General features: G+C 50.0%; 1 protein-coding gene across 1 annotated transcript in view; it reads left to right on the forward strand.

The window, feature by feature from the left end:
- The window catches only part of IFT56 (intraflagellar transport 56), a 46889-nt gene extending 28708 nt beyond the window's left edge, over window positions 1-18181 (forward strand). The window contains exons 14-18 of the mRNA XM_075558722.1: window positions 159-242; window positions 8116-8185; window positions 8944-9050; window positions 12101-12234; window positions 16238-18181. Of these exons, the coding sequence (XP_075414837.1) occupies window positions 159-242; window positions 8116-8185; window positions 8944-9050; window positions 12101-12234; window positions 16238-16349 (507 nt within the window). The 3' untranslated portion in view covers window positions 16350-18181. The remainder of the gene's footprint in view (window positions 1-158; window positions 243-8115; window positions 8186-8943; window positions 9051-12100; window positions 12235-16237) is intronic.
- The last annotated feature ends 241 nt before the right edge of the window (window positions 18182-18422 follow it).

Consider the following 18422-nt stretch of genomic DNA (forward strand, 5'->3'; position numbering starts at 1 on the left):
AGAACCAAGGTGCCCTCAGAGCCGGCCCTGCGGCCGTGTGGGGTTAGCAGCTGCTTCCCTAAAATGGCTTGGTGTTTATCTGCTAAGCGGGTGGCTGGTATGCTATTGCTTGATGTGACCTGTGCTTGGGTTGTTGTTTTTGTTTTTATTTTTCCCAGAGTTACTTCTACAACGACGACATCTTTAACTTTAATTATGCACAAGCCAAAGCTGCGACGGGCAATACCAGCGAGGGTGAGGAGGTGGGTGCCTGCTCTGCAAAGAGACTGGGTTTGTGCGCAGTCACCCTTGTGTGTCTCTCTCACACCGACATAAGGTGGTCTGAGCTAAAGGGTCATTGAAGGTCCCTGTCCCCTGAGGGGGACATTAAGAAGGTAACAATGGGAGTAGACATCGCCTTCACAGTCCACGTTTCCATCTTCAACTATTTAATAGAACTATCCCTGCTGAAAAGAGTACAAGTCATAAGGGTATAGCTTACAGCATTATCATAAAATGCACGTATCCATGTAATCAGGATCTAGATCATTAAACAGAATGTTATCGGAACCTTCCACTTCTAGTCTCTTCTCCCCTGTCTGAATCTGAATCGATAGGAATGAAATCACAGAGCATGGGCCCCTCTACACGGCTTCTTTCATTCAGCAGTCTTTTTTTTTTAAAACAATTTATTGGGGCTCATACAACTCTTATCACAGTCCACACATATACATACATGAATTGTATAAAGCACATCTGTACATTCTTTGCCCTAATCATTTTCTTTTTTTTCTCCTCTTTTCTATTTTTACATTTTATTAGGGACTCATACAACTCTTATCACAATCCATACATATACATACATCAATTGTATAAAGCACATCCATACATTCCCCGCTCCAATCATTCTCAAAGCATTTGCTCTCCACTTAAGCCCTTTGCATCAGGTCCTCTTTTTTTTTCCCCTCCCTCTCCACTCCCCCCTCCCTCATGTGCCCTTGGTAATTTATACATCGTTATTTTGTCATATCTTGCCCTATCCGGAGTCTCCCTTCCCCCCTTCTCTGCCGTCCCTCTCCCAGGGAGGAGGTCACATGTGGATCCTTGTCATTCAGCAGTCTTCTTGTGGGACCCTGCCACCATGAGATTCACTGGACCCTGGTTTCCCATGGCTTTAGCCCAGTTTCCTCTCGGTGACATGGGGTTCTCCTCCACTTGGAGCTCAGAGAAAGGTTGCTCACAGGAACACTGGTGGCCGGCCTTTCAGGGAGAAGGTCGGCCTGAGTTTCCATCGGGCTTATGGCTGGGATAGGGAGATGGCCGGTGCCCAGCTGCTGGGGCACAGGGGCTGTGTATGTTCAGCTTGAGCTGATGTGGCCAGAGAGTTTTCCCAGTGGTTGAACCGGTTTGCACAATACCAGCAGTGTGAGAGCGCCAGTTACTGCACATCTGTGTCAACACTTTGTGTTGTCTGGTTTTTTTCCATTTGGGTCATTCTGGTGGACATGTAGAGGAACTGTATTACAGGCTTCAGTTCGCTGCCCTGGTGACTAGTGACTGACTTGGTAAGGTTTGCGTGTACAAGATAACCTCTTTACAAGTCTTCTGCCCCAGAGGTTTACTTTTGCACCTGCTTAGTGGTGTCTTACTGGCAAATGGAAAGTTACATAAAAACTACATCTTAATGTACTCTTAATTTAAATTTTTTTAAAAAACATTTTATTAGGGGCTCATACAACTCTTATCACAGTCCATACATATACATACATCAATTGTATAAAGCACATCCATACATTCCCTTCCCCGATCATTTTCAAAGCATTTGCTCTCCACTTAAGCCCTTTGCATCAGGTCCTCTTTTTTTTTCCCTCCCTCCCCGCTGCCCCCTCCCTCATGTGTCCTTGGTAATTTATACGTTGTTATTTTGTCATATCTTGCACTATCCGGGGTCTCCCTTCCCCCCCCCCCTTCTCTGCCGTCCCTCTCCCAGGGAGGAGGTCACATGTGGATACTTGTAATCAGTTCCCCCTTTCCAACCCACTCACCCTCCACTCTCCCAGCATCGCCCCTCACACCCTTGGTCCTGAAGGTATCATCCACCCTGGATTCCCTGTGCCTCCAGCCCTCATATGTACCAGTGTACAACCTCTGCCCTATCCAGCCCTGCAAGGTAGAATTTGGATCATGGTAGTTGGGGGGAGGAAGCTTCCAGGATCTAGGGGAAAGCTGTGTTCTTCATTGGTACTACATCGCATCCTGACTGACCCATCTCCTCTCCTAAACCCCTCTATGAGGGGATCTCCATTGGCCGACACCTGGGCCTTGGGTCTCCACTCCGCACCTCCCCCTTCATTCAATATGATATATACACACACATGTATACATATACACACACATATATATACACATACACATATATTTTTTTTTGCATGATGCCTTATACCTGGTCCCTTTGGCACCTCATGATTGCACTGGCTGGTGTGCTTCTTCCATGTGGGCTTTTTTGCTTCTGAGCTAGATGGCCGCTTGTTCACCTTCAAGCCTTTAAGACCCCAGACACTATCTCTTTTGATAGCCGGGCACCATCAGCTTTCTTCACCACATTTGCTTATGCACCCATTTGTCTTCAGCAATCCTATCATGGAGGTGTGCAGTCAATGATATGATTTTTGTTCTTTGATGCCTGATAACTGATCCCTTCGGGACCACTCGATCACACAGGCTGGTATGTTCTTCCATTTGGACTTTGTTGCTTCTGAGCTAGATGGCCACTTGTTTATCTTCAAGCCTTTAAGACCCAGTCACTATCTCTTTTGATAGCCAGGCACCATCAGCTTTCTTCACCACATTTACTTGTTCATCCACTTTGGCTCCAGCCGTTGTGTCGGGAGAGTGAGCATCACAGAGTTCCAATTTAATAAAAGAAAGTATTCATGCATTGAGGGAGTGTTTGAGTAGAGGCCCAAGGTCCTTCCGCCACACCTTAATACTTAACCTATAAATATAGACACATAGATTTATTTCCCCATCCTCCTATATATATTTGCATGTACATGTCTTTGTCTAGACCTCCATAAATGCCCTTTGACTCCTAGCTCTTTCCTCCATCTCCCTTGACTTTCCTCCTGCCCCACTACCATGCTCTATCCCCACCTGGGCTACAGCTATACCTCTTCTCTACGCAACCTTACCCTTGATCATTCCCCACCAGGCTTGCCACTCCCCCCTCTCTACCATTTTGGGTCCCATGTTGTTCCCTTGTCCCTGTGTTTGTTAACACCACTTCCTTACCCCCCCTACCCCCTACCCCCTACCCCAAGTCGGTCTCATTGTTTTTCCTCCAGATAGTTTATCCAGCCTGTCCTATTCAGACAGACCTGTGGAGACACTAACATGCATGAAAACAAGACAGAGGAAAACAAAGCAACAGTATACAACCAGACAACAAAACAACAAAAACAAACCACTGACAAAGAACAAAACAAAACACTTCACAAAAGAAAAGCTTGTAGTTAGTTCAAGGATCGTTTGCTGACCCTTAGGAGCGTTTTCCAGTCCAGTCTGTTGGGGCACCACGCCCTGGCCCCAAAGTCCACTTTCAGCATTCCCTGGGGACCTTGCCGCTCCATTCCCTTGCTGTTCCGCTGCACTCCCCCAGTGCTTTGCCTCGGTGTGGTGGGATCAGGTCAGGTGCAATTCCCACACTGTGTCTCCGGTGCTGTCCCCTGTATCGCCCTTAGTCACTGAGGGGCATCATTTCTCATAGTGGGGCCAGCCATGTTGTTCTCTCTGTGGACTGGCTGCTCTACTCAGGAACATCCTCTTGGCCTGGTGGGCCAGGCTGTGTTCCACTCTCTCTTCCTGCCCCTTCATCTGCTCCCGTGTGCTCTGATCAGATATGTCCATCTCCCGGAGCTGCAGAGTCAATGTCGTCCTTTGGAACAAATTATTTTCGGGGGAGAGGCAGGAATCCACTTAATTTATGGTGCTTGGGCCAGCCAATTTAAATTTTTTTATGAATAGCAACAGAAAATCTTTTTAGCTCAAGAAAGCGTTCAGGAGCCCTGGTGGCATGGTGGCTAATCATTGGCCTGCAAGCTGTCAGGTCAGCAGTTGGAGACTGTGAGACGCTCTGAGGGAGAAAGACGAGACTTCTGTTCTCCCGGAAAGAGTGACAGCCAGGAAACCCACGGAGCAGTTCCCCTCCGCCCTGGCGAGTTCCCCTGGCAGCATGGCAGTGAGTTTGGTTTGGTTTCAGAGGGCTTTTCCCAGGGAGTATTTGTTTTTATTAATAACTGCCTCCTGTTGAGCTGCCATAATCAGTGTTCTATGATTTGAGCTCTGGTCCCTTGGTGGTTATGAGTTAGACTGAGATCCTCAAGTGCAGCAGTTTGAAACTACCAGCCACTCCAAGGAAGAAGGGGCCTTTCTACTCCTGCAAAGAGTTACCGTCTTGGAAACCCACAGGGGCAATTCTACCCTGTCCTACAGGGCTGCCGTGAGTCTCCATCCACTCAATGGCAGTTTGAGTATGCGGAGTATGAGTGAATGTATCATTAGTCTCTTATATCCATTGTAATGGCTACACAGAAATTCACAGACAAGAACTCATGATTAAAGGGTGTATTAAGGACGTTACCAGGACATGTTACAAAGTTTCAGGTCTGCTCATGAAAGCCCAAAGGTGGGGCATACCACTGAGCTGTAAGGCTTAACCTGAAGGCATTCCGCTCAAGCTCTGTGGTCAGCAAGCCCAGCTCCCTGAATTGAGTGCGCACAGGCACCCCACTCCAGCAAGCCTCAGCCCAAAGGCACTCAGCGACTCTTGTGTTAGTAAGCACGCCAAATTCCCAATTAAGTGCCCGAGGTACTCCCCTCAGCAAGCCAACCTCCTGCACTCAGCCTTACTTGCTCCATGGGCTGGGAAGGCCATCCCTTGTTCCTTGCTGCTGCTCCTGTAATGGTATGGCTGCCTTCTGGATCCGGGGGGTTCCCTGCACAGGGATCTAGGGTCAGAGCATGCACTCCTCTCCTGCCTCCTCCTGGCCATGAGACCACGCCTTCTCAGGGGTCTCATTTGACATATAGCAGGGTGGTAGTCCAGGGAATCTTTTTCCTAATTACAGGTGAGTCCTTCTTACCAGACCCAGAGAAAGGTCATTTGGCAGGAGTTAGAGACTTTGCCTACAAGAGCCACATTAAGGAATTCTCTGCCCCTGCAGCCAGCATGCCAGTTTCATATGGGCTGGGATTGTTGGCTCTTTTGTGCACAAATGTACCCAAATGCCTAAATGAACGCCTGGCACTTAGAGTTCCTGTAGTTTTGTTGAATGAACCTATAAGTGAATCAGTCAATCTCAGGATCCGTGGGAGGGCGGGGGGTGGGGGGAGGAGAAAAAAAAGAGGAACTGATCCCAAGGGCTCAATGGAAAGTAAATGTCTAGAAAAGAACAATGGAATATATGTATGAATATGTCAGATACAATCGATGTGTGGATTGTAACAAGAGTTAGAAGAGCCCCCAATAAAATTATTTAATAAAAACTTTTTTAAAAGGTTGAATGTGGAAAAAAGCTGCAGAAGGACCCATGTAGTCTGCTTTTATTAATAGGAAGTTCAAAGTCACAAAACTAAAGAGCACAGAGAAAGGGGCCTGTTCTGGTGGTGGAGTCCCGGGACGGGGAACCTCCAGAGAAGACCTCGGAGGTCAGGGCCATGTTTCAGTGGGGTTTGTCTCCTTAAATTCAGTGGTGGGTACACGTTCACTCATGTCTTACTCTCTCTTGTTTATGTTTTATAGTCTTTTGTTTATACTGAATACTTTATTCATTTTTGAACTTTTAATTAGTGGATTAGGTGAGGGCTTACGGGGCAGATCATCAGTTCTCCATTCACCAGCTCATACTTTTTTGTGTCAATTCAGCCATTGCAACCCCCTCCGTGTACCGTCACGTGTCCCATTCCCTCCCAGGATTTCCTGGTCCCTTTCCTCCTTTTTTCCCAATCCCCCTTCCTTGGTCAGTGCTACCCTTTAATCTTACTTACTCTCCCTGCTTTATAAAGCAGCCATGTTTTAAAGGAGGCAGCCCGGGCCAGCTATTGAGGTTTCCAAATGTGTGTCCGAAGGCACAAAGTTCTATTTGGATGTCTGAACTCAGACGAAAGCCCAGGGACTCCTAAGCCCTGAACAAAGGTAACACAGAGGCAGTTTGATTTCACATCCTCTGGCGTTCCCACCTCTTCCTAGATGTCTGCCGGCAGTGCCTGTTGCTCCACGCTCCCAATGGAGGGAAATGTTTGGATCACTGGTGACATTTCATGAGCTTCATAAGCATATTTGAAAAGACATCCATCAGGGTCTGGGGCTGCAAAGTCTGATGGAGATGAAATTGTCCTTTCGGGTGGAGAATCGGGGGGGACTTGCTGAGAATGGCGAGTGTCCGTCTCTTCCTGGTTCAGAAGCCTTCACTTTTTAGTCATTCAACATTGGAGACCTAATTCCAGTGCAAAATAAAGCATAGAAAAGAAACTGTCACTGGCATGGAGTTGATGGAGACTCACAGCAACCCTAGAGACCAGGGTAGAACTGCCCCTGTGGGTGTCTGAGACTAACTCTTTACAGAAGCAGAAAGCCCCATCTTCCTCCCTCAGAGAAGCTGGATATTTTGAACTGCTGACCTTGTAGTTAGCAGCCCAACACATAACCACTATGCCACCGGGATTGGTCATCCAGTAATGCTGTCACAACAGCTTACTCCTAAAGCCGTGTGCATACCCGGTACTGATTTGTCCAGTACCGGCTTTACTCTTGTTCAGATCTGAAGCCAAACCTGAGGTGGTTGGGTTTCTTAACCTCACACATTTTCAAAGCAAGAAGGGAAAGAGTCTGCAAGGTGATTCTAGGAAGAATCGCCTTGACTCAGCAAACCAAGCAAGTAGTGGGTGCTGGCTGTGTGGACAGACAGCGCATGGGGCTGGAGTCCCTCCCTTCAAAGAAGGAGACAGACAGTAAGTACTGGGTACAGTAAAGGAAATGGAGTGGGGAGCTGACAGCCGAGCCAGAGATAGGATTCTTCAAAGCAATGAGGGAAATGTGCTGGTCCAGCTCAGGAGATGCTCAGGACAATGGTCTCAGTTCAGAAGCTAAATGATGCTCAGTCAACCTCTGGGTCAAAAGATAACCTTGGGGTTCCGTTTGTTTGAAAAACATGAGGGAGCTTCAGACAGTTTGTGGGGAAATGGAGTGAAAAGGTCCTGGACTTGACCCACAAATGGACTGAAGCCCCCTGTGCGTGTTTGTGCACATGCGCACCGTAAGTCTTGGAGGACATACAAAACCATTGATGGTGCCTCCCTCCTGGGACTGGAGCCGAGCAACGAAGAGGGGCTTTTGCTCCACATCTTTCCCTTGACTTTGAATCGTTTGCCAAGAATATCTCGATTTTCCATTTTTAGAAAGATTTACGTGCAAGAAAAGATGCTTTGAGTCACTCCAATGTGTTCAACGTTTGAGACGTGCACGAGCTACCTCTCAACAAGGTGGACAGACTCAGAGGCTCCGACCCTGGGCTCAGCCGTGGCAGTGACTGTGAGGCTGGCGCAGGGCCGGGCCTGTCTCCTGCTGCTGTGTATGAGGTCGCTCTGAGACCTAACAAGAAGTCAGAGTTGTTTTCCTCAGAACATTATCGTACTCTAGAGTGTGAGATAGGTAACAGTGTGATGTGTAAATGATGTCTGATCTCTTCATTTTCAGAGCCAGGGTTATATTTCTCTGCTTCATGTTCAATCTTCCCCTTTCTTAGCAAACTGGGTAGAAAGTCTTCTTCTGCGTGGCTGCTGCTACTGCTGCAATATGAGGTCTATTTGACCCCTGTCTTCCTTTATGCTCCCGGCAGCCCTGCAGAACAGAGCAGAGTAGAACTGCCCAACAACATTGGCAAGGCCATCACTCTTACGGAAGCAGATTGCCACACCTTCCCACAGAGCCCAGCCTGCCACCTTCTTAGTTACCAGCCAAGCCCTTGAACCTCCTAGGGCACCTCTGTACCAAAGGCGGCTCCTGCAATCACCAGCCTAAGGCAAGCTGGCAACCAGGACTGTCATTGTCACATGATCCCCGCTCTCTTCTTCCTGCAGGTGTTCCTCCTGATCCAGAACGAGAAGATGAAAAACGACTACATCTACCTCAGTTGGCTAGCTCGGTGCTGTGAGTCTTCTTTGACACATGGCTCGGGGGGTCGGGGATGCCTCCCTTTCTTTGAAGTCTGTAATCTTCCAGCCGGGAATGCGGGGCACAATGAGTATCCAGCACCAGCGAAATGCAGCATTGTTGGGGGACTCAGGGCTGTGCTGTCTCCCTGGGATTTGCTGTACCAAACACCCTTGGCCTCAAGCCTGCTGCTAACATTCAGTCTCCATGGGCAGGGCCTTGGTGAGCTGCACCTCCTCACTGGGGTGCTGGCCTGAAGACGACAGCATGTCGGGGGCCACTGCCTTCCCGCCCCCTCCCTTCCCCTATGTGTTGCTCAGCTCAGCCCTAACAGTGGATGAGAGAGTGTGAGAGAGAGAGAGAGAGAGAGAGAAGAGGAGGAGAGGAGAGAGAGAGAGAGAGAGAGAGAGAGAGAGAGAGTGTGTGTGTGTGTGTGTGTGTGTGTGTGTGTGTGTGTGTGTGTGTGTGTGTGTGTCAGGTACCCTCAGGGAGGCCGGGCTTTGAGTAGATTGGCTGGGTGGCCAATGGCCTCTTTTCAGGACCTGAGCACACTGAGGGCTACTGACTGTCAGCACAGCCTAAAAAGGCGGGATTCGGTGGCAGCCACACAGAGGCTCCCACGTCGGAGAATTCCGATCCGATGGGAAGGCAGCACCGCACCACCCCCGCCAGCTCTCCTGGGTCTCTGTGGGGTATGCAGAGCCAAGCAATCTCTTGTCCACTCATCAGGCAAGAACCTGTGTTTCTCTTGGTAGACATCATGAACAAGAAGCCCAGGCTGGCCTGGGAACTCTACCTCAAGATGGAGACCTCAGGAGAGTCCTTCAGCCTCTTACAGCTCATTGCTAATGACTGCTACAAGGTACGTCTGGGGGGGCCTCCAGGTCAGTGGTTCTCAACCTTCCTAAAGCCGTGACCCCCCCAACCATCAAATGATTTTCCTTGCTACTTCATCACTGGCATTTTGCTACTGTTATGAATTCGGCAACCCCTGTGATAGGGTCATTTGACCGCCAAAGGGGTCGCAACCCACAGGTTCAGAACCGCTGCAGAGCATTGTGAATGACTGCTTATAAGGTACATCTGAGAGGCATGCCTCTAGATCAGCACTCTGCTCCACTGGCCAGCTGAACTCACCAGGGACACATGGCCCAGAGGCCGGCTGGACACCACTGGGCAGGGCAGTTGCTGAGTAGTCTCAGAAATGCCCTTCCCTGAATGAACCGGCCCCAGAGTTCTTGTTTGTGTGAAACAGAGAGAGTGCCGAAGAGTGTGGGTCCAGGGCACCACTGGGCAAGAGGCGTGCGCATCTGGTAGTCAGAATGTTGGTTCTGACGCTCAAGAAACCTGTCCCCTGACTTCTGGAGATACAGGCTGGGTGACTCCAGCATGTGGGTGGTAATGGAGGCCTTGGGGAGAAGTGAGGTAACCTGGGGCACAATGTAAAGGGAGAAAAGTAGGGCATTTCAAGCCACGCCCTGTCCACCAGATTAGTAAAGGGGTGTGTGTGTGTGTGTGTGTGTGTGTGTGTGTGTGAGAGAGCGAGAGAGAGAGAGAGAGAGAGAGAGAGAGCAAGAGAGAGAGAGAGAGAGAGAGAGCGCACTTCAGGAGCTGGAGAGTGGAGGAGGAGGAGAGAAGGCTATGGGTGCTGGTCAGATCAAGTGTAGCTGTTAGTTGCCATTGGGTTACCATGACTCTGAGTGGCCTGGTCTGTGCAGAGCAGAACTGTGCCCAGGGTTTTCTTGGCTGTGATCTTGGCAGGGCGAGGCCCTTTCCTTCCCCAGGGCTGCTGGGAGCTCCCAGCCGGGAACCCCAGTCTGGAAATGAAAAGCTTTTTGAAAAGCTCGTCCTGGGAGCCAGGCCACTTCCTGGATTCCACACTCGGCTGTAACCCCACCACTTACTTGACTGTCAGCCAGAATGCTGGCGAGACTTCCTGGAGCAGTAGTCCTGCCTCTTTTATGCAGCCGCGCTCCCTCTTCATCAAGGAGGGGCTCTCCTCTACAGGGACCTCCAGGACTGACATGGAAAGGCTGCTTGCCCTTAGTCTGTCCCATCTCTGAAACTCACCCAGGGCAGCCCTTCGCATGCAGGCGTCATGCCGATTTCTCCCCAGACAGAAGCAGCGGACCTGGGACTTCAGCTGTTGGTGGCTTCATTGTAAAGAAATTACTTTGAAAGCCAAAGTCCAACATAAATTTGAAACGCATGCTTGGATGGTGGTATTTGTGAACTCTTTACTTTTTGTTCCACATAAGAAGACCAACGAAATAGCAAACATGGATGACTCCAGGTTTGGTTTTTTGTTGTTTTATGCCACGTCCTCCAGTTTCAGCCATTATGAGGAAAAGCACAGTTCATCCTGCAGCAGTAAGGTCTAACATACAGTCGAATTTGAAATACAAAAGAGATGTTAAAACATGACATATATATCCAAACCTCATTTCATGACATGTGAATAAACCATCACCGTCTCTGAAAAAAAAAAAAAAAGAAATACGTCAACTGGAACTATCACCAACAATCTAGAGATGAATCGGATAATGTTCATAGAAGCAAGACCAAGAGTGCGGTAGGGATCACCTTCTGAGGGCAGCAAAGTGAGATCCCCTTGTCTCAAGGTGCCTACACAACACAGGTGCTGGCTCCTTAGAAGTGGAGGCGCTGGGGCCCCTGGAGGTTGGGGGGGCGAGGGGGCGTCTAGAGTGGCTCCAGGGAGCTTGTTTTCTGACCAGGGTGTGGTGACTCTCATCTTCACCTTCCCATCCCCCACCCCTAGCCTGGCAGCTCTATGGTTGTCCTTTGTACCCTCCTCCCTGTGCGATTTTGCAGTGAGAAACCCCTTGGGAGAGAATAGGAAAAGGGGCCAGGCAGAGAGGAAATAGGACACTTTTTTGTGGAGGGGTGGATGAGTGAAAGTGTGAAGTGAATGTTTGAGCCCCAGGGTGGGAAGTGGCTTTTGCCCTGTGGGGTTACGAATGAGGCAACAAGACTGGAGAGGGAGCCAGAGAAGAGCCCGAGGCACAAGGCACAGAGCACCGGATGGGTGGGAGAAGGAACTAAATCATATGGACTGACTGAGGGGTGGCCTCACAGCTTGAAGCTTTCAACAGAATTGGAATCGCTGGATCGTTCCCGGTGCCCATCAGGAAAGCTCCTCGAACCGAGTGCACCTGTTCCTTCCCCACGTTCTCAGAGACCAAGGACGCGCAGGGTCTGTTTGGGGGCAGTGTCTGTCGAAAGGAATGGAAGGTTTCCAAGATTGAGTCTCTGAGTTAGGGCACATCTGGGCATCCTGGGAGTTTGGGAACCAGGTCAGGGAAGAACCGCCCGCTCTGGTGGAACCTGATCAGATTAGCATGAGGTGAGTGGTTAGTCTTACGTGCAGGATGTGTTCAGGGGACTTGGAAACATCCAAGTTTACAGCACAATTTGCAGGGAGTGTCCAGAATTAGAACACAATGAGACGAAATGACAAAATGGGTTGTGAACAGCATACCTCGACCATCTGCAGAACCAAACTCCCTGCCATCGAGTCAATGCCAGCTGACAGCAACCCAAATGGACAGGTAGAGCTGCCCCTCTGGGTTTCCCAGACTAACTCTTTATAAGAGCAGAAAACCTCGTCTTTCTCGCATGGAGTGGCTAGTGGTTTGAACCGCTGATTTTTGTATCTAGCAGCCTAACTCCTCACGCAGTACACCTCCAGGGCTCCTTTAGTTAAAGGTAAGCGGGTATAAGTGGAGGTCACCAGCTGGCACTAGGAGTTCCCTTTCTCTTCTTGGGACTTGGGCAGGGATCTGATTTGCTGGCTGAAATGTGGCCCTGATCCTCCACGCTTTGTCTCCTGCTGCCACGTGTTTCATTTCACGCTGGGTCCCGGGTTTCACCAGGCTACCTTCCTTCATGCAGATGGGCCAGTTCTACTACTCAGCCAAGGCCTTTGATGTCCTCGAGAGGCTGGACCCCAACCCCGAGTACTGGGAAGGCAAGCGAGGCGCCTGCGTGGGCATCTTCCAGATGATCCTGGCCGGCCGAGAGCCCAAGTAAGTGAGCACACGGAACCCTGCTCCTGTCCTCCAGCCGGCTCCTGGGGACTCCACTGTTTTCTGGGATGGCATCTGACCAGCCACAATTAGAATGATGTTGGAGGATGATGAATAAAGTGATCAGATTTTATAGGAAGGAACTTCAAAGCATTTGTGTAAAAATGCCATTGGCTTTCAGTTCCACTTTTGCCAGACTTTAAGGTCCCAGGAATAGTCTTCCTGTACTTTTTCCTCCAGCATTGTCTTGCTGTGTAGAATTAGATGGTTCTGAATCTCAGCTCCTGGGCTCTGGACTACATGCCCAGCTCCAACAAGACCAGCCACACACTGGCTCCATTCCTGACCAGTCTCTTTCCCTCTCTGCTCTCAGCCTGGCGCTCTTGCTTGTATTTTTTAATTTAGGTTTCAGATAATTCAGAGTGAAGTCGATGTGCCATGAGCATAAAGCCAAAGCAGCAAAACCGCTGCCGAGTGGATTCTGATTCATAGCGACCCTACAGGTCAGAGCAGCACTGCTCCTTGGGGTTCCAGAAACTATAACTCTTTATGAAAGCAAGCAGCTTCATCCTTGTCCCTCATCATCATCATGAAGGGTAGATTTATTTGTTTGTTTGTTGTGCCTTCCAGGAGCAAGTGAGACGTGGTTGTGGTCAGGTGCTGTCGACTTGGTTCTGGTTCATGGTGACACCACGTAGACCAGCACAAAGCACTGCCTGATCCTGGTCCACCCTCACAGCCACCGTGTCGGTGCATCTTATTAAAGCTCTCCTGCTTTCTCCAGACCCTCTGCTTTACAAAGCGCGGTGTCCTTTCCCAGGGATCCCTCTCTCCTGACAGCATGTCCGAAGTACAAGACCAAGTCTCACCACCCCCAGGGCAAGCACATTCCGGCTGTGCTTCTTCCGAGACAGATCTGTTTGTTCTTCTGGTCGTCCGTGGCTCTTTCCGTATCCCTTGCCAACACCGTCATTCAAATGCACCAGCTCTGCTGTGGGCGTCCTTATTACCCAGCTCTCACGTGTGTGTGAGGTGACGGAGCAGACCACGGAAGCTTCAGGAACACTTTACTCTTCCGAGTGACATCTCTGCTCTGTAACACTTTAAAAGAGGTCATGCGTAGCAGATGTTTGCCCAGTGGAATGAATCCTTTGATTGTCAGGGGAAGCCAGCCCCTAACACATCATTACGGGTCCGGTAGGCACAATTGTGCAGCGATAATAAGTAAAGATCATAGTAAAGTCATAGAGAGCATGAGAGATAGAAGTGAGGTATTGAAATAAATGGAGTCAGACACAATTCATGGTAGCATGCTCACCTCTGCCGCGCTAGATGGTCCACATGGAGGGAAAGAGAGAGATTTAATGCTAGCCCAGGCTATTTATCTTCTCTGGGGACATGCAAGCCCCCTAATTACAGGTGAGGACATACGTCACAGGAAGGGGCTGTACTATAGGTAATACAGTAATCAGAAGGGGTGGTCTAGGGACATACACGCAATAAGAAGAGGGATTGAGGGTGTACATGTGACAAGATGGGCGGAGCCTAGATTCAAGATGGCGACCTAACCTTGATCATCCTTGGGCAGGTTTGACCTCTCTGGGGTCTCCTACAAGGAAACAGACAACTACTATCCTTATCAGAAGGGAGTGGGCCCTATTTGTTGTGGGATAAACAGTGGTGACTACTTGCTCTAGATGGTTGATAGCTCTCGGGGAATAACCCCTGACCTACTTCTGATGACCTCCAAGTATAGTCATTCCCAAGCAGCTGTCTGGCATATATTTGGGGGAGACAGCTTGGGAGAAGTCCTTCTGTATCCCACATTTGATCTCCTGACTCCTGCTTCCACGGGCATTGATTGTAGATCCAAGTTCGGTGGAACGCTTGACAGCTGGAGTCTCTTCTCTGGTTACTGCTAGCGTTTACTGGTCCAGTTGGGAGGATTTTGTTTTTTCCATATTGAGGGGTAATCCATAAGAAAGGCTTTGCTCTCTATCAACAAGTGCTCCAAGTTCTCTCACCTTCAGGAAGTAGGAGAGTGTCACCTGCACGTCACAGGCTGTTGAAGAGCTTCCCCCCACCCTGATGCTGCGTTCTTCTTTATGTAATCCAGCTCCTCAGCTATTTGTTCAGCATACAGATTGAGTAAGGATGGCGAAAGGATACAACCTTGACACACACCTTTCCCAATTTTAAGCCCTTATTCTGTTTAAACAGCTGCCTCACTGTCTATGTACAGGTTCCATGTGAACACAATGAAATGTTATGGAATTCCCATTCTTAATGTTATCTGTATATTTGTTTATGATCTTTGCAGAGTCAATAACATATAAGTAAACCCTTTCTGGTATTCTGTGCTTTCAGCCAAGACCCCTCTGATGTCGCAATGATAGTCCTTGTTCCATACCCTCTTCTGTATCTGACTTGAATTTCTGGCCGCTCTGCTATTGTACTGTTGCATCATCATTGAATTGCCTACAGCAAAATGTTACTTGCATGTGCTATTGATTTGTTTAAACACTTCAGTTGGTGTTTAGACAATTCCTAGAGCTTTGTTTTTGGCTAATGGTTTCACTATAGCTTGTACTTCCTTCAAGGTCAGTGGCTCCTGATCATATGCTGCCTCTTGAGATGGCTGAACACCGACCAGTTATTTTGGGTAGATAACTGTATTCTTTCCTGTGTCATCAATATTTTGCCTATAGAATCGTTCTGTATTGTAACCCGAGCTGTGAATCCTTTTTCACTTCTTTCGGTTACTTTGTCTTCCTGAGCTGCCCTCTGAAACTTTCTGTTCAGCTCTTCGGGTTCATGGCTCCCAGGCACTTGAGCTTCTCCACATTCAAGAACAAGTCATGGTCTCTCCCAACACCTGTTTTGGTCTTTTCTCTTTTTCTTGTCTTCTTGGTGACTTCTGGCATCTTCACGTATGATGTCCTTGCTGTCCTCCCACAACTCCTTTGGGCTTCAGTATTCAACGTGCCAAATTTGTTCTTGGGATGGCCTCCATCGTTAGTCGAGTACTACATAAAATTAACTGGCTTTCCAGCCCCATTTGTAACAGTCAACAGAAAGCCACACTCAGTTTTCTGAAAATAACATCATAGACTGTTTGTTCCTGCCTCATATCTAGTGCCAGACCTACACAAACACGAAAACGACTGTGGTTAGGGGCAAGAGGTCGTGTGAGGAGGGACTACAGAAGTGGAGAATCTGAGAGGACCTTGGGGAAAAGCAGGCTTGTTAGAGTAAATGTGAAGTTTTAGTCTGCAGAGCAGCAGCTCAGCACACAGGAAGAACCTCAGCAGGCTGGGTGGACACAGTGGCTGTAGCCACGGCTCACACTTAGCAACAGTTGTAAGGATGGTGTGGGACTGAGTGGTTTTCTGGTGTACGTGGGTCCCTGTGAGTCAGAGCTGACTTGATGGTGTGTAAAAACAGCAGCAACAACTTAAGACACATGTTTTAATTGAATTAATAGACCAATTTGGGTCATCGGCCAAGCTTAGTCCTTAAGGTGCCTCTATTCCATATTTTTAAAAACGGATTTGTTGCCTGGAAGGAATCCTACATGCTTTTGGCTTGGTGATATCTTGTAAATACTGATGGTGACCCCCAGTATACGAGTTCTTTACCAACAAGAAGTCTCACCTATCTCAGATGGGTTAAGTGATGGGTTAATTTTAGAGCTAGAAATTGATCCCAGCTATTTCAAACTTCCACGTAGCCCCTCTGCCCTCTGCTATGCAGAACAAGCACAAAATGGGGTGTCCCAGCTACATAAGCGAGGTCAGACTGGCTAGGGCTATTTCCACAGGCAGTGCCCTGAGCCAGCAACACGGACTGGTGAAAGGCAGCCACCCCCACCCCCGGGTGCTCCTGTCACGAGTTTCCGAGCGCCCAGTACAAAGGCCACACTAGATGTGTGTAAAGAACAGCTGAGTGATTGTCTCTTTGTCAGTGTATTCATGGAGCCCCTCTGCCCTCTGCCCCTCTGCAGAGAGACCCTCCGGGAGGTGCTGCACTTGCTCCGGAGCACGGGGAACACGCAGGTGGAGTACATCATCCGCATCATGAAGAAGTGGGCCAAAGAGAACCGCGTGCCCATTTGAAGCCACAGGCTGGCCAGGCACCAGGCTCGTAGGGCCACAGCGTTGGGAAGCACTGGGACGGCGAGAGGTGGGGCACGGCCTTCCAGAGCGAGCAGCATGCTCAGGCCTGCCCCGCTGAACCACCAGCCCTGGTGGGCGGACCAGCAATAAGACCTCGACCTTCCAGGTGCCTGCCTTCCACACACGCTCCCAGCGTGGAACGTCCGTGCTGCCAGAACAGCGCCTCCTAGCTGCAATAACAAATGTCCCAAGCCTCTAGTCACCCCATCGTCTCATTTTCCGCCATCTCTGGGCGTTGTCCTGGCTCTCAGGGGAATCCCACCCAGGGTTTTGTAAGGCGCCTCTGAAGCCCAGGGAACCCGAGGTAAGTCCTGTATCAGTGCTCGGTCATCAACAGATACTGGGTTTATAGATTCCTCCCAGCGGGGGAGCTCTGGTGGTAATGACACTACCCGACCCGGAACAGAGGGCGAGGGCTGCAGTCCTTGCAGGTGAAGTCTCTGAAAGCCGGCTGTGCCACCTGGCAGCCACCGGCGTTCAGGAACAAGCAGACACAGCTCCTTCGTCCCTACTCCCTATGTGATAGGTAACAAAACAGATGCATCTTGCTAAGCAAACGAGTTCAGGAAGCAGGGCGACAGTGCTGGGGCCGTTGGTGTGATGGCAGGGCATGAACCCCTGACCCAGTTTCTCAGCTATCACAGCACAAACATTCGCTAACCCAGAACATTCTGAGCTCGGCAGTTCTGTTCAGAAACAGAGTCCCAGGCCCCTGTGCAGCAGGCCCCCTGGGCTTCTACGCCCCATTGTTGACTTGTGGTTATTAGTTCAAGGGGCTCAGATGGGACAAGTCGAGAGCAGGGTAAGCCACCTCTCCTAGCCAAGAAGGAGGTGTGGGAGAGATGCGGCGTGCTGGCCATTCCTAGTACACTGTCCCCAGCCCCCACTGTAAACAGAGTAGCTGTGTGGAGCGGAGACAGGACAGGATGGGGTAGGAGTGGAACAAGCCAGGGAGAGAAGATCAAGGGCCTAGAGATGGGTGTGGGTCTGTTGACAGCAGCGGGAGGCCTGGCACCTCCACTCAGAGATAGCCAGCTTTCTGCCTCTTAAGTGGAACCCCACCTGCTCAGCCCCATCCCACCCTTCCTGCTCTCTGCAGCCTAGAGAGCAGTGCTGCATGGCAGTCCTGTGCCAGTGCCGTGTCCCTGTCAGGCTGTGCCCACACTTGTCTCGGCATTGAGATGTCAGGTGGGTCAGAGAGCGGAACCTGCTGAATCATTCTGGCGACAAAGGTCATGCTGGGGAAGACCCAGGTGGACCTCCCCCAGGGGAGGCCAGTGGGGAGGTGCATCTCCCAAGGCTTCTAATCCTTTGAGCTGTCCCCTGCTGAGACAGCGGCTCCAGGGCATGGGCTTCCATCCAGTGAGCTCTGGTTGGACTGAACCTCGTCGCTTGCACACAAACTGTTACTCCACACTCCAAGGATTGTGGACCCTGTGCCGAGCCTTTTCCAGCCTGCTGCATGGAGCCCAACCCACCAGCACTCACATAACGGGCGGTAGCCCCTTCCTGTGACTGAGCAGGCTGCCTCCTGAAGTGTCCCCCGGGGCGTCGCTCCTGCTGCTGGTCTCGCCTGTGCTGACAGGAGGGAGAAACTCAGGACGATCCTGGTTTAGGACGGTGTGGACCGTGCAGTTCAGAGCATCAACGTGTCATGGATAGACTGCAGTACACACGACTTGCAGGTGGGAATACAAATGCCTTTTTCACAGTTACTTCTGTATTTCAGAAGGATCATTCCCCTGTAATGTCTTCACATTAAAGTTTTTCACTTGGCCCTTGTTATTGTTGTCTGGTGGCTTGGGTGGGGGCGAGCCCTGGTACATACATCAGGCCTCTGCAGACCCTGCTGACTGAGACGGGGAGCAGAGGACTTGAGAGACCGAGAGCGGTCTCCTTCCTAGCTCCTGTCCAATGTGTGCCAGGCACATGCCAGGGTGAGGCAGCCCGGCTCTGGTCCAGCAGGAACATCCGACAGTACCTGGGACTGGAGTCACCTGGAGAAAAGACAGA

The sequence above is a fragment of the Tenrec ecaudatus genome, chromosome 9 (assembly GCF_050624435.1).
Source record: "Tenrec ecaudatus isolate mTenEca1 chromosome 9, mTenEca1.hap1, whole genome shotgun sequence".
NCBI classification, from domain to species: Eukaryota; Metazoa; Chordata; class Mammalia; order Afrosoricida; family Tenrecidae; genus Tenrec; species Tenrec ecaudatus.